At 35.4% G+C, this 13,027-nt stretch overlaps 1 protein-coding gene across 1 annotated transcript in view; it reads left to right on the top strand.

Moving 5' to 3' along the window:
* Positions 4,025–13,027, top strand: part of LOC109234564 (cyclic nucleotide-gated ion channel 17-like) — an 11,162-nt gene continuing 2,159 nt past the window's right edge. The window contains exons 1-5 of the mRNA XM_019400595.1: positions 4,025–4,354; positions 5,130–5,685; positions 9,132–9,344; positions 9,476–9,777; positions 10,248–10,359. Of these exons, the coding sequence (XP_019256140.1) occupies positions 4,326–4,354; positions 5,130–5,685; positions 9,132–9,344; positions 9,476–9,777; positions 10,248–10,359 (1,212 nt within the window). The 5' untranslated portion in view covers positions 4,025–4,325. The remainder of the gene's footprint in view (positions 4,355–5,129; positions 5,686–9,131; positions 9,345–9,475; positions 9,778–10,247; positions 10,360–13,027) is intronic.

Raw genomic sequence — 13,027 nt, forward strand, 5'->3', positions numbered from 1 at the left:
CTTTCGCGTTCGCGATGACACCTTCGCGAACGCGATGAAGGGCATATCAGAACAGCTACTGCAGCAAAATACCAGATTTTCTAAGTCTAAAACCTCCCATAGCCTATCCGAAACTCACCCAAGCACTCGGGGCTCCAAACCAAACATGCACACTAGTCTAAAAATATCATACGGACTTGCTCGTGCGATCAAATTGTTAAAATAACACCTAGAACTACGAATTTAGCACCAAATTGAATGAAATTTTTAAGAAAGTTTTAAAACTTCTAACTTCTCAACCGGACGTCCGAATCACGTCAAATCAGTTCCGTTTCTTACCAAATTTCACAGATAGGGTATAAATATCATAACGGACTTGTACCAGGCTCCGTATCCAAAATACGGACCCGATACCGACAAGATCAAGCATTACCAAATTTCTTTAAACCATTATAATTTCAGTCTTTAATTTTAATCAAAATTTATATCTCGAGCTAGGGACCTCGGAATTCGATTCCGGGCATATGCCCAAGTCCCATATTTTACTACTGATCCACCGGGACCGTCAAAATACGGGTCCGGGTCCGTTTACTCAAAACGTTAACCGAAGTCAACAAAATCAAATATTTAGGCCAAAAATTATTATTTCATCAATTTTCCATATAAAAGCTTTCTGGAAATGCGTCCAGACTGCGCACACAAATCGAGGAGGAATAAAATAAGAGTTTGAAGGCATCGAAATACGAAATCGAGTTCTAAAATATAAGGTGACCTTTTGGATCATCACATATTCATACTTTGAAAACGATCCATAATAGCATCATTAAGGAAAGGGGATGCACTGTTCTCAAAGAAAGAAGAAAAAGAAAAGGAAGACTTAAGAAGAAGAATAAAAAAATGCATTGCATGGGATTCGATCCCATGACCTTAACTTAGCAAGGAATAAGGGGCCAAAATCAATGCATCATCTAACCTCTTTTGACCATGGGTGCTATTACAGGGCCAATTTTTAGCACAATTGACACCGGACGACAGTAGCCAAACTCTCAGCCTTACTTTTTTCGCACACAGTTTGACACTTAGAATTATTTCAGACTTGTAAAATGTAGCAACACACAGTAGTACGGGTAAAACTCATCCTTTATTCAATTCTCGCAGAATTTACCAAGCAACTCAGTTGGAAAGGCTCACATATGCTACTTGCCTTAAACCCAACGAAATACACATATAAAAGGGGGCTGGCTATGGCAGATTTACAAAGGGGCAGTTAGAGGCAGTTATACAATGTGCCTTGCACATGACCAGCCTAAAAACAAGCATAACTACATAGCCAAATTTGAATTCAAACTTTCCCACAAAATTGAATCCCTCTTCAGCATTTTGGCCAACTGCAACATGTGCATTGCACATGGCTAAACTTCCACAGGACATGCACAACACACTTCTTCAGTCACATGACTTGCACACTTGTTCTATAGATTTTGCCCACACTTTGGCTTCCTGCCTTGTCTTGTCTTTGGACCATGCCTCGCCCATAAGCTCATGACCATGTCTTGTCACAAACTTTGTCGTCCCACTGATCCGCACGCATGCCTTAGTCAAGTTCCATGCGCCTTCATTTGCCATAGCCGTTGCCCACAATCAAGCTGCCTTACCAACACTCAAGACACCTTACCTAGCTGGCTTGCCTAAGTCCATGCACTAACTTAGACACACCTCCAGCTTCGCACATTGCTTGCCAACACCCGCACAAACCTATGCCAAGGGGCAATGTACAAGCCCTTGACATAGATTCTGCCCGACATCCGTCATGTCTCAATATTAAGGGCTAACAGGTTCTATCAAGTAACATTAAGTTCTTTTTTTGCGCATTATGTACATAATATATTTGGTATACTCGGAGGACCACGAGTTCATGTGAACCAGGATTTATACTGTGGGTCCGCCCCTGCTTGTCCAATTGGCACCTTTTCACTCTTAGCTACCCATTTGATCGAACCTTTCTTTGCAATACATATCTGAGGCTAAAACTCTAACGTTATTTCATAACGGAGGGTGCAAATCAATCAAGTAAAGTAAAATATAGGCGGGACATGTCGAATGAGCGACAGATATACAAACTAGTCCTTAAAAATTATTTCTTGTCCACAAATTTACAATTAAGGACACACAAAGTTTCTATTGTAATATAAAGGACTAGGATTTAAAGTTAATGAGTTTTTATAGCAATCTTAAGTTAATATACAGTCAGACCGCTCTATAACAACATCCCTATATAATAGCCATTAACTATAAAAGCCGAGTAATTCTCAGAACCAAATATTATATTATATTATAATATATGTCCTCTATAACAACACTTCACTATAGCAGTCAAAAAATTTCGGAACAAACGAGGTTGTTATAGAGAGTATTGACTGTACAATAATAATCGGATCAAATGATTGTATTTTAAACTAAATATTCTAATACATTTAATGAATTTTTTAATGCAATTATAGAGTCTGGACCATAACTATTGGATTAACAATCTATTGGTTCGTGAGAAATGATGGTGAAAATCTCTCATTTCATTACAAGCAAGGAGACAAAAGGTTTCTTTTTTTGACACAAAGTATAATCGTCTGGCGGTAAATTTATCAATTAGAAAAAATAACAAGAAAACTCAACATATTTTTTTCCCCTTATTTTCCAAATGAAGCCTAAAATATCTAGAAGACATGAATCCTAATTCTTTTTTTCATTATGAGGAAAATTAAGAATAACTAAAAATAAGTCCACTAGCAGCCATGCCTCCAATAGGATAATTTTTTGAGATAATACATAAATTACCCATCATACTTGTCGGCGACCTATGTCCCCCTATTCTTATCTGGGGTGAATTTAAGACCACCCTAAATGGTGATGTGGCAAAGAGAGTAGCTTCACTCTCCCAATCTCGTGTGTAAGAGGGAAATTTTTTTACTGTGTGGGTCCCTTTTTCATTTACTTCTTTTTTTCTTATTTTTTTCTCTTTTTGTTTTCTCTCTCCACCTTTTCTTCTTCCTCTCACAATTGCAAAAATCATTTTTTTTAACAAAATATTTTTTTGTAAAAACATATTTGTAAAAACTGATTTTTTTTTTTCAAAAAAATATTTTCAACAAATTATTTTCGCTTTTGAAAAAAGTTTTTTTTCTTCATTTTTTCAGTTTTTTAAAGATTTTTTTTTTTGCAAAAAATGGAAAAACAAACTTGTAAAAACTAATTTTTTTTTTGTAAAAACAGAAAAAAAAATCGTTTTTTAACAAAATATCTTTGTTTTTTAAAAACTGAAAAAATTATTTTCAACAAAATATTTTCGTTTTTGAAAAATATTATTTTTATTTTTTCAGTTTTTTAAAAGAATTTTATTTTGTAAAAACTGGAAAAATAAATTTGTAAAAACTATTTTTTTTTGAAAAAACTGAAAAATAATCGTTTTTAACAAAATATCTTTGTTTTTTAAAAACTGAAAAAATTATTTTCAACAAAATATTTTCGTTTTTGACAAAATATTATTTTTATTTTTTCACTTTTTCAAAAGAATTTTATTTTGTAAAAACTGGAAAAACAAATTTGTAAAAACTATTTTTTTTTTTGTAAAAACAGAAAAAATCGTTTTTGAGCAGATATTGACACGTGGCGCGCGTGTACTACACACCCCACCACAAGACTGACTAAGTGTTACCAATGGGGTATTAAATTCACCCCAAACAAGAATAGGGGAGACATAGGTCGCCCGTAAAGTTAAGGTGTGTAAATGATTTTTCCGGACAAGTTTGATGGGTAATTTATGTATTATCTCTAATTTTTTGCTAAAAAGAAAATTCTACTGGGACCCACAGATGAATATGACTTCACATGATTTTTTTTTTAATTTTAAAAAATGCATTTTATTACATTCCTAGTTCTGGTCAACATTTCTTGACTAATTGCATCTGCACCCTTAATTAACTCCAAAATTTAATACTAACAACTCTTAAATATAAAAATAAATTTATTACTTTAATCCAAATCTAAAGAAACCAATCACTAACTTCCTCATTCAGTTCCTCTTCACACTTCCATATATTTTATCAGAATTTACAGAACTCTGCAAATCTTAAAACAGACACCACCAAAGAACTTACAAAGAATGTTTTATTTTTCTCATTTAAATTAGATTCTTGATTGAAGGGCTTTTTGGGTATTTTTCAGTTGTAGTTCACTGTTGTGTTTTGCCCACTTTTTTCTTAAGACTAGTGTTTGTGTTCACATTAGAAGGAGGAAAAGACTGGAAGAGTTAAAAGCGTAAAAGGGTTTTGAAAAAAAACCCTTTTCTTGGGATGGAGCTAAAGAAGGAGAGGTTTGTAAGGTATGTGATATTTTCTGTTTTTTTTTGTTGTATTTTGGTTTAGTTTCTGTGATTTGGTAAATTTTGGTCTAATAATCTGGTAAAAGAGATCTTTTTTTTTGTAATAGATTGAAGAATTAAGGACTTTGGTATTTTAAAGATTTGATTTTTATGCTATTGTATTGCTTTTAGGAGTAAGGAGAGGTTCTTTGGTTTAGTTTATGTGATTTGGTTAATTGTAGTGTAACAACAACAACAAACCCAGTGGAGTCCCACAAGTGGGGGTTTGGGACGTGTAATGTGTACGTAGACCTTAACTCTACCTTATGAAGGTAGAGAGGTTGTTTCCCATAGACCCTCGGCTAAATTGTAATGTGGAGTAATAATTTGAAAAAGTGATCTTTTTGTAATATGTTGAAGAATTGAGGACTTTGGGTATTTAAAGATTTGATTTTTATGTTATTGTATTGCTTTTAGGAGTATGTTTTTCTTATTTTTGATGCAAGATATTGAGATAATTTGCATTTAGTTAGAAAGAATTATGTACCTGCTGCTACTTTATTTACAAAAACAACAGGAAAAAAACCTAGTGTAATCCCACAAGTGGGGTCTGGGGAGGGTAGTGTGTACACAGACCTTACCCCTACAAGGTAGAGAGGTTGTTTCCGATAGAAAGACAAATATGACTTGGAACATAAGATGTGCTGCACATTTTGTACATTAATTTCTTTTAATGTAATTTTATTATAAGATGGATTTTCCTTTTTTGCTAATAGTTGATTTATGCCTTTGTTAGGTTCTACTCTGGTGAAAAACAACAGGGTGTTTTTTTGGGAGGAAAAGCAGACAGTTCAAACCTAGAGAAATCATCTTCGGGATATAGATATTCGGCTCCTTTATTGAAACCGGATGGCAGATATAAAGTTACTGATACCCATAAATTTGGGAGGTCTAAGGTGTATCCTGAGGACCACAACGGGTCGTGGAGGAAGCGAATACTTGATCCGGGGAGTGACATTGTAATCCAATGGAATAGGATTTTCATTATATCTTGCTTGCTGGCTTTGTTTGTTGACCCGTTGTACTTCTTTTTGCCCATCATACAAGGAACTAAAGAGTCGAGTTGTGTGAAATCAGACTTGAATTTGCGAATTGTTGTCACCATTTTCCGAACTATAGCTGATTTATTCTATCTGTTACATGTGTTCATTAAGTTCCGGACTGCTTATATTGCCCCAAATACGAGGGTATTCGGGAAGGGTGAGCTTGTCATGGATCCTAAAAAGATTGCTCTCAGATATTTAAGATCGGACTTTTTTGTTGATCTGATTGCAACCCTTCCTCTGCCTCAGGTATATCGTTCCACTTCATGACATTCAAATCAATACATTTTCTTTCATGTCCATATGTCCAGATATTAGCGTGAATGTTATGTGTTTTATGTGAGGCGTAGTTATTGTTTTTATGTACTGGGTTTTATGTGCTAAATTTGCTGCATATTCGGCCTTTTGAGATACTTATCTTGGAGTCAAGGTGGTCAAAATTTTGGTTATTGAGGAACGCAATGTTCAACAATCAGTTCCTTCTGTAATCCTCGTAAGTTGCTAATATTGGCCAAATTTGTAATCGAAAATGGTATGCACTATCATATGAAAAAATATGTTATTTTCCTATCCTCACTCAAAAAAATAATAAAGAAAAAGACAGAGATATTCTCCATTTCTCCTCTTCCGCTTCCCTCAAACATATCCCCATTACAGAAGACCCCCACAGTGCCACCACCCTCTACTATGATTTAGCAACACCCTTAGTCACAACAAGTTCGCTCTTTGCATTTCCACTTCTTTTCTCTAGACTCTGGTTGCAGCCCTGTCCTGTAAAATATAAGTACAAATGCTTAGAGATACTCCTTTCTTATTTGTCTTGCTCTTGACTCTCTTGCTATTATAAGTGTTTTATCGATATGAAAAAGAATCCTCGAGCCAAGTTTTAGAGCAACATGAAGTGTTTTACCTTGAACCATTTCACCAGCTTCTGTACTTACAGGGATTCTTTAAGAATTTATCTATAGCAAATAATAGATACGGGGGTGGGGGGTGGGGGGTGGAGGGTCTTTCGCTCTGCTTAAAATTGATAATTTTGCAATACTAACCAAGTAATTGAATTGCTGCTGTCTTGATGTGCTCCTTCTTCTTATGTAAACTTTGTGTGTACCGTTTTGTGCGAGGAGGTCTAAAGTGGTAGTAACTTTTGGGGTTTCATTTTCTTATTCTTTAGCTTTTTTACACATTTATCATTTAGTGTTGTGTGATTAGTGGCATGTCTATTTTTAGATATAAAGCACCCAAACATGGCTTTCTTTTTTGTCCGACTTTTTTGTTTGTATTATGTTCATTTTATGAATTTCATTCCCATGAGTTTTATTGGCTTTTGATTTAGTTTCATAAACTGTCTCTAGAACAAATCATGTACGAGTAAGACTCTTTTTAGAGTGATAAGATGTCTGCTTTAGGATGTGCTTGAAGTGGCTTGACAAGGGGCTAGGGGACAGGACAGGAGTTGCAATAAGGTGGTATGGACGTAGAGTTATTGGATCAGGGTTCTGATAACTGGGAGTAGTCAGTGCAGTGGCGGAACCAGGATTTTTATTAAGAGGGGTCAAAATATAAAGAAGTAAACTTACGAAGAAGCCAAGAGGTATCAATATGTAGTATATATACATAAATTCTTTTTTTATCTAGCTAAACAGTGTAATTTTCTGACGAAGGCGTATCGGTTGACACCCCTTGAATACATGTGGCTCTGCCACTAAGTCAGTGACTAGGGAACTGTTGTGGGTTTGGTTGTTGTTTCTTTTTTTCCTTATGGAAAGTAACTATACGTGCCACTTTTGGTTGGTTCAGGGATCAAAATATACTTCTTCAAATAGCTAGAGGACCTCCAGTGTCATTTGCCTCAAATCATTACCATGTCTCGCGTCCAGCAAACAAGTCAACCATCCTACATGGCTTATGCTTAACATCTGTTGTAGGAATAATTAACTGATGGTGAAACGTTAAGTGAACGTGTTTAATTTGGTTTGACTTGAAAGATATGTGGATGTTAACCATCTCGTTTCTCCACTTCTTTTTGCTACTTGTGTGTGGGATTTCTTCCCACATACCGGAATGAGACATGATGATAGAAAAAGTCTTTAGCTTGTGCTGATACTGTATGATGGACAATAAGAAGAGGTTGTATTTGTGAAACCATTCGTCGCAAGTGAAACTACTAATCTGTAGAGGGATAGGTCATGCCACCTTCGAACACAACTCTTACATAATAAAGAATTGTCTGCATTGGGACAAAACCTCGTTTGAAGTGCCACTATATCCTGGGTCCCTTGCTTTAACTGACGGAAGAAAATAGTGCAATTACATTGCAATGGCTTTTTGATTTAATGGATTAGGTGAGAAGTACTGAGAAATCTCGAAAAGGTAACACTTGCTGAGATCAAGCAACCATTTGTCGAGGGATTAAAGCATTTATAACCTTTTATATAGACTAGAATACCTAAGAAGACACATTTGATAGCCTTTTGCGGAAGTATGTCTTTTCTAGGGGTAAGATCATGAACAAAAGAGGTACAACCAAACACACGTGGAGGAAGTGGGAACAGAGCCTGGTCCGGATAAAAGACCGAGAATGGACTCTTGCTCTACAAAACAAAAGCATACGATTGATTAAATAACAAGCATTACTAACAGAATCACGCCAAAACGGAAAAGCTACATAGTTGTGAATGAGTAATGTCCAAGCGTTTTGATGAGATGTTTGTTCTTCCGTTTAACAATTCCATTTTGTTGTGGAGTATGTGCACAAGCAGACAAGTGTCATAAACCTTGTGACGAAATAAAGGAAGAAAGAGAAGAAGATAAATATTCTCGGGCATTATCACTGATTAATTTCTTTGTGGAAACTCCATATTGATTGTTAATTTCAGTACAAAAAATCTAAGAAGTAGAGAACAATTTAGACCTTATTTTCATTAAAATAACCAGTGCAGTGAGAATATTCAATCAATAAAGGTAATAACATAATGTAAGCCTAATGAAGTACTGACACGACTTGGACCCTATATGTTCGAGTGAACAACTTCAAACCTAGAGGAAGCCCTATTATTGGCATGTTTTGAGAAAGAAGCACGAGTGTGTTTTCTAAGTTGACACGATTCACATTCTAACAGAGTTAAACTAGATAGATTCGGACTACTAGATGAGGGAGGACATACAAGAGATGTTTGTTGGTCTCTTTATGGTCGGCCTCTATGTAATAATGATCGTCCTTGACATGCAATAAATGTGGCTCACAAGTCACATGAGGGGGCGTGTTGAGACATAATATTATAAATTAATTAAAACTATGTTATCTCTAACAACTTAATCTTTTAGAGAGCGCGTATTTTTAATTAATTATAATATGTCTCAACATAATCTGTAAGTGGCTTTAAAATTCTTCATCTATAAGCAGTTGTTTCTTCCGATTCTACTATACACTACATGACCATAAAGATAGCCTGATTGCAGGCATGTGTCCCCCTGATTTTGGACTAGTGATTGTGCCACATATTTCCAGTTTCTTGATTCTATTTTGTAGCAGAGTATTTGATGCATTTGTTTGTTAAATGTGGTAGTTTTACATATCAAGAAAATGATAACCCGTTCTTCTAGTTTTATCTCATCATCATCATTGCTTTCAATTTTTTCTCTTTTTACTGGGGTGGAGCGGGTATATGATGAAAAAGTAATCTTTCATGCAGATGGTTATCTGGTTTATTATACCCGCGACAAGAAGCCAACATGCTAATCATAACAATAATGCCCTTGCGCTGATTGTCCTACTTCAGTATGTTCCCAGATTGTATCTTATATTCCCATTAAGTTCACAGATTATAAAAGCAACTGGAGTTGTGACAAAAACTGCTTGGGCAGGGGCTGCATATAATCTACTTCTCTACATGTTGGCCAGTCATGTATGTAGCTCCAACAACCTTATTTTCAAAATATTGGTTTAAAACCACTGCTGTTATGCAAGGGTTTTGCTGGATTTTTTTTCCCTTTCTTGAGAGTTTGATGTAACAACAGACTATTTGTTTTTATTTAGGTTATTGGCGCAGCATGGTATTTGCTGTCAGTTGATCGATATACTTCTTGTTGGAAATCAATATGCCGAAATGAAAACAGCTCTACACAGTGTGTGCTGCGCTACTTGGATTGTGATACTTTTGACCAAAATGCTCGTAAGAGTTGGGCAAATATCACCAAGGTATTTGAAAGTTGTGATCCCGATGGGGATAGTACTTTCAAATATGGAATATTTGAAAACGCAGTTAAAAAAGATGTTGTATCCTCAAAGTTTATGGCAAAGTACTTCTATTGCTTGTGGTGGGGCTTACAACAACTGAGGTAATTTTCCTATGTGGTTGGACAAAATAACAGTGTCATTTATATTTATAATGTTCATATCTAAGTGTTTTCGGTTGTAATTTATTGAAACTGTATCCCAGTTAGACATTTCCGAATTCGAAAGCACATCAGTAGCATATCATATATTACATTATTACCTCCTCTAACTTGCTTGACCATTTCTGTATAGTCTATCCAGTTTATGAGACCTATTTTATAAGACGGATAACTATGTTATCTCTAACAGTCCAAAAATTCCATAAACTAATTCTATTTCGATTGTTTTGAACTTGAGCCGATACTTCTTCAACAACTAATACTTGTCTAATTACTCTGAGCTTGATATGATAGCTCTTAAGGATGCAATTACATTGAGAGACTAAATGTGCCATCACCCTTCTAATCCCACTTTTAACGAGCCATTTGAAGGAAGATCTGAATTTCAAATCTTTCCTTTTCTTGTTTTACAGTTCTTATGGGCAGAATCTGTCAACAAGTACATTTATTGGGGAGACATCCTTTGCTATACTTATTGCTATTTTGGGTCTGGTTTTGTTCGCACACCTTATTGGGAATATGCAGGTAAATAAAAGGCTCTGCTGCTTTTCATTCTCCCTCCATACGAGCTTGTTTTGGTAGACCTTGTAATTCTTTCTCTTGACTGTTTATTAACAGCATGATCTTGGCTAACACTTTTAGACAATTATAATTGCTGTTCTTGATTTAATATATGCAAGATTCTGATTGATTGGTGAATTTTCTGCATGCTATTCTTCTTTGGAGATTTATATGCCAGTAGAAAATGTAGAGAACTTCTAGAGTTAGAGAAACTATTGTTATTTTATAAACATAATGTTTGATTCATACCATCTTACGACATAGACGGTGAGGGTTCATATAGCCGGCCTCAAACTTGCTTGGAATGAACATAGTTGTTGTTATCTTCTTAATAGTGTAGTAGATTCTTCAAAACATCTTCTACTTCTTATGTCCCAAATGGTGAACCTTGAGTTGTTCTTCAGTTGTTACTACGTATGCTATAAGCTTGTTCTCCCACGCTGGGGACCTTAATGTTGTGGGAGGTAAAATACCAAAAATTGAGCAGAAGATTTCAACTAGAGGTGGCAAAATGGTTCAAAGAAAACAGTTAACCACCCATATTATCCACTAATAAATGGGTTGGATAATGAACTATTTAAAAACGGGTCAAATATGGATAAGAACCACATTATCCATAACCAATGAGTCTAACTTTTACATTTGTAAAGCCTCAAATTGGGAGTTCCTCAAGTTAGGGAGACTAAGAATTTTCCCAAAAGAGATCATATACAAAAAGTCATGGATAATATGGGTAACCCATATTATCCGTCGGTTAACCCGTTTTTTATCCGTATTAAATATGGGTCGGGTCGGATAATTGATCCGTTTTTTCATTACCCGTTTTCGACCCGAACCATATCCGATCCGACCCGCCCGTTTGCCACTCCTAATTTCAACAAATAGCATGTGTTAAATCATTTTTTCCGGCATTGTTCTTATGCTGGATGCTCAACCCAGCTTAATTTTAAACTTTTTTTCGAATTTGGCTAGGTCAAAGATAATTAGGTGAATTTGGGGCCTGATAAATTTCTAAAATGTTGGGGGAACGTATTAACATTTGAAAATCTCCCACTTTTATATTTTCAAATTAATTTTTTGGTTCCTTCTTTTCTCTCTCTCTCTCTTCATCTTCTTCTTTCTTCTCCTTCCTTCTCTCCTTCTTCATCTTCTTCTTTCTTCTCTTCTCCTTCCTTTTCTCCCTCTTCAGCTTCTTCTTCCTTCTCTTCTCCTTCCTTATCGTCTCTGCAATTTTTATTCTTTCTTTTTGTGTTTGTTGTGAGGATTTCTGGAGATATTTTGCGATTATAGATTTTCGAAACAATGGAGGAAATTCTGAAGTCCGTTAAAAAACATCTGAGAATTGTTTAAACAACATCAGGCAGTGTTATCAAAGGCGTGCTTAAGTCTTGAAGCGAGGCTCAAAACATGTTGAGCGCTTCGCCTTGCTTCAGGGGCGCTTTGATGTTGTCATCAAGGATCTAAGGCATACTTTTCCTTGCCAATGAGCGTAATCCTAAAAAGGCGACAAAACAATTGATATTTCACTTTATTGTAAAGTTTCTTCAATTTCCTTGTCTATGGTATTCATTCTTATAGATATTAGTCTTGGATTAATATTTGTAGTTTTTCTCCATTTGCGCCTTTCTTAATTAAAGCCCATGCTTTATTTGCGCTTAAAGCTCCAACAGACCTTGGAGCTTTTTTGCGCTTTTCGCCTTTGATAACACTGACATCATCAGGTTGTTTATTTCGAATAGCCCAAGAGTTGTTTTAACAAGGTTGTTGAGTTCAAACAACCAGGAAATGTTTAAACATCCTCAAGTTGTTTAGTTGAAACAATCAAGAAATGTTTGAACTTCTGTTAGTTGTTTGGAGGTGGTGGAGCGGGGAGGGGGGGGGGTGGTTAGGAGGAAAACGAGGAGGTGGAAGAGGAGGAGAGGGATTGGGGTGGGGGGAGTGGGGGGGTTTGTGAAAATAAAATAAACTTTAGGGCTTTTTCATTACACTAATTAAAACGGGTACCTCCTACCTATTTCTTAAGATTTGAATCTTTCAAACTTAAATAAAAGACTCAAAGGTCTCTTATAATTTCCCCCTATGTTATTAATATGCACACTTTTCATTGATTTACTTGTAGAAATGAATAAGAAGTTAGACAAGCATTTGAACCATTGTTAATATGCATTCATTGATTTACTTGTAAAAACGAATAAGAAGCTAAGACAAGCATTTGAACCATTGTAGACTTGGGTTTTGATCTACATACCTCTCCAAAAGCAATATTGGATAATTTTTTTTATAGCTAGGCCTCATTAACAGAGAACTCAATTATCATACTTAGAAGAAAATTTCCAAGAAGTGATCTTCTTGCTCCCTGGTTTGCTTAAAGGAGCCGCTCCCAATTCTTGTGATTAAATGAATAATATTAACCATTCTTCTTTATTTATAACATTAGTATTAGCAGTGTTACTTGCATATCCTTTTATTGAAGTAGCTGATTTATACATGATAATAGTTAACTAACTTCATAGTGTGTTCTCTTGCCATCCTTCTTTTCTTTCTTTTCTTTTTTGAGGCCATTGCTCCTTTTACATCAAGTTTTTGTCTTCCTTGTTTTCTATATCTTTTGTTTTTTATTTGGGGGTTTTGT

Source organism: Nicotiana attenuata, chromosome 11 (genome assembly GCF_001879085.1).
Source record: "Nicotiana attenuata strain UT chromosome 11, NIATTr2, whole genome shotgun sequence".
Classification (NCBI taxonomy): domain Eukaryota; kingdom Viridiplantae; phylum Streptophyta; class Magnoliopsida; order Solanales; family Solanaceae; genus Nicotiana; species Nicotiana attenuata.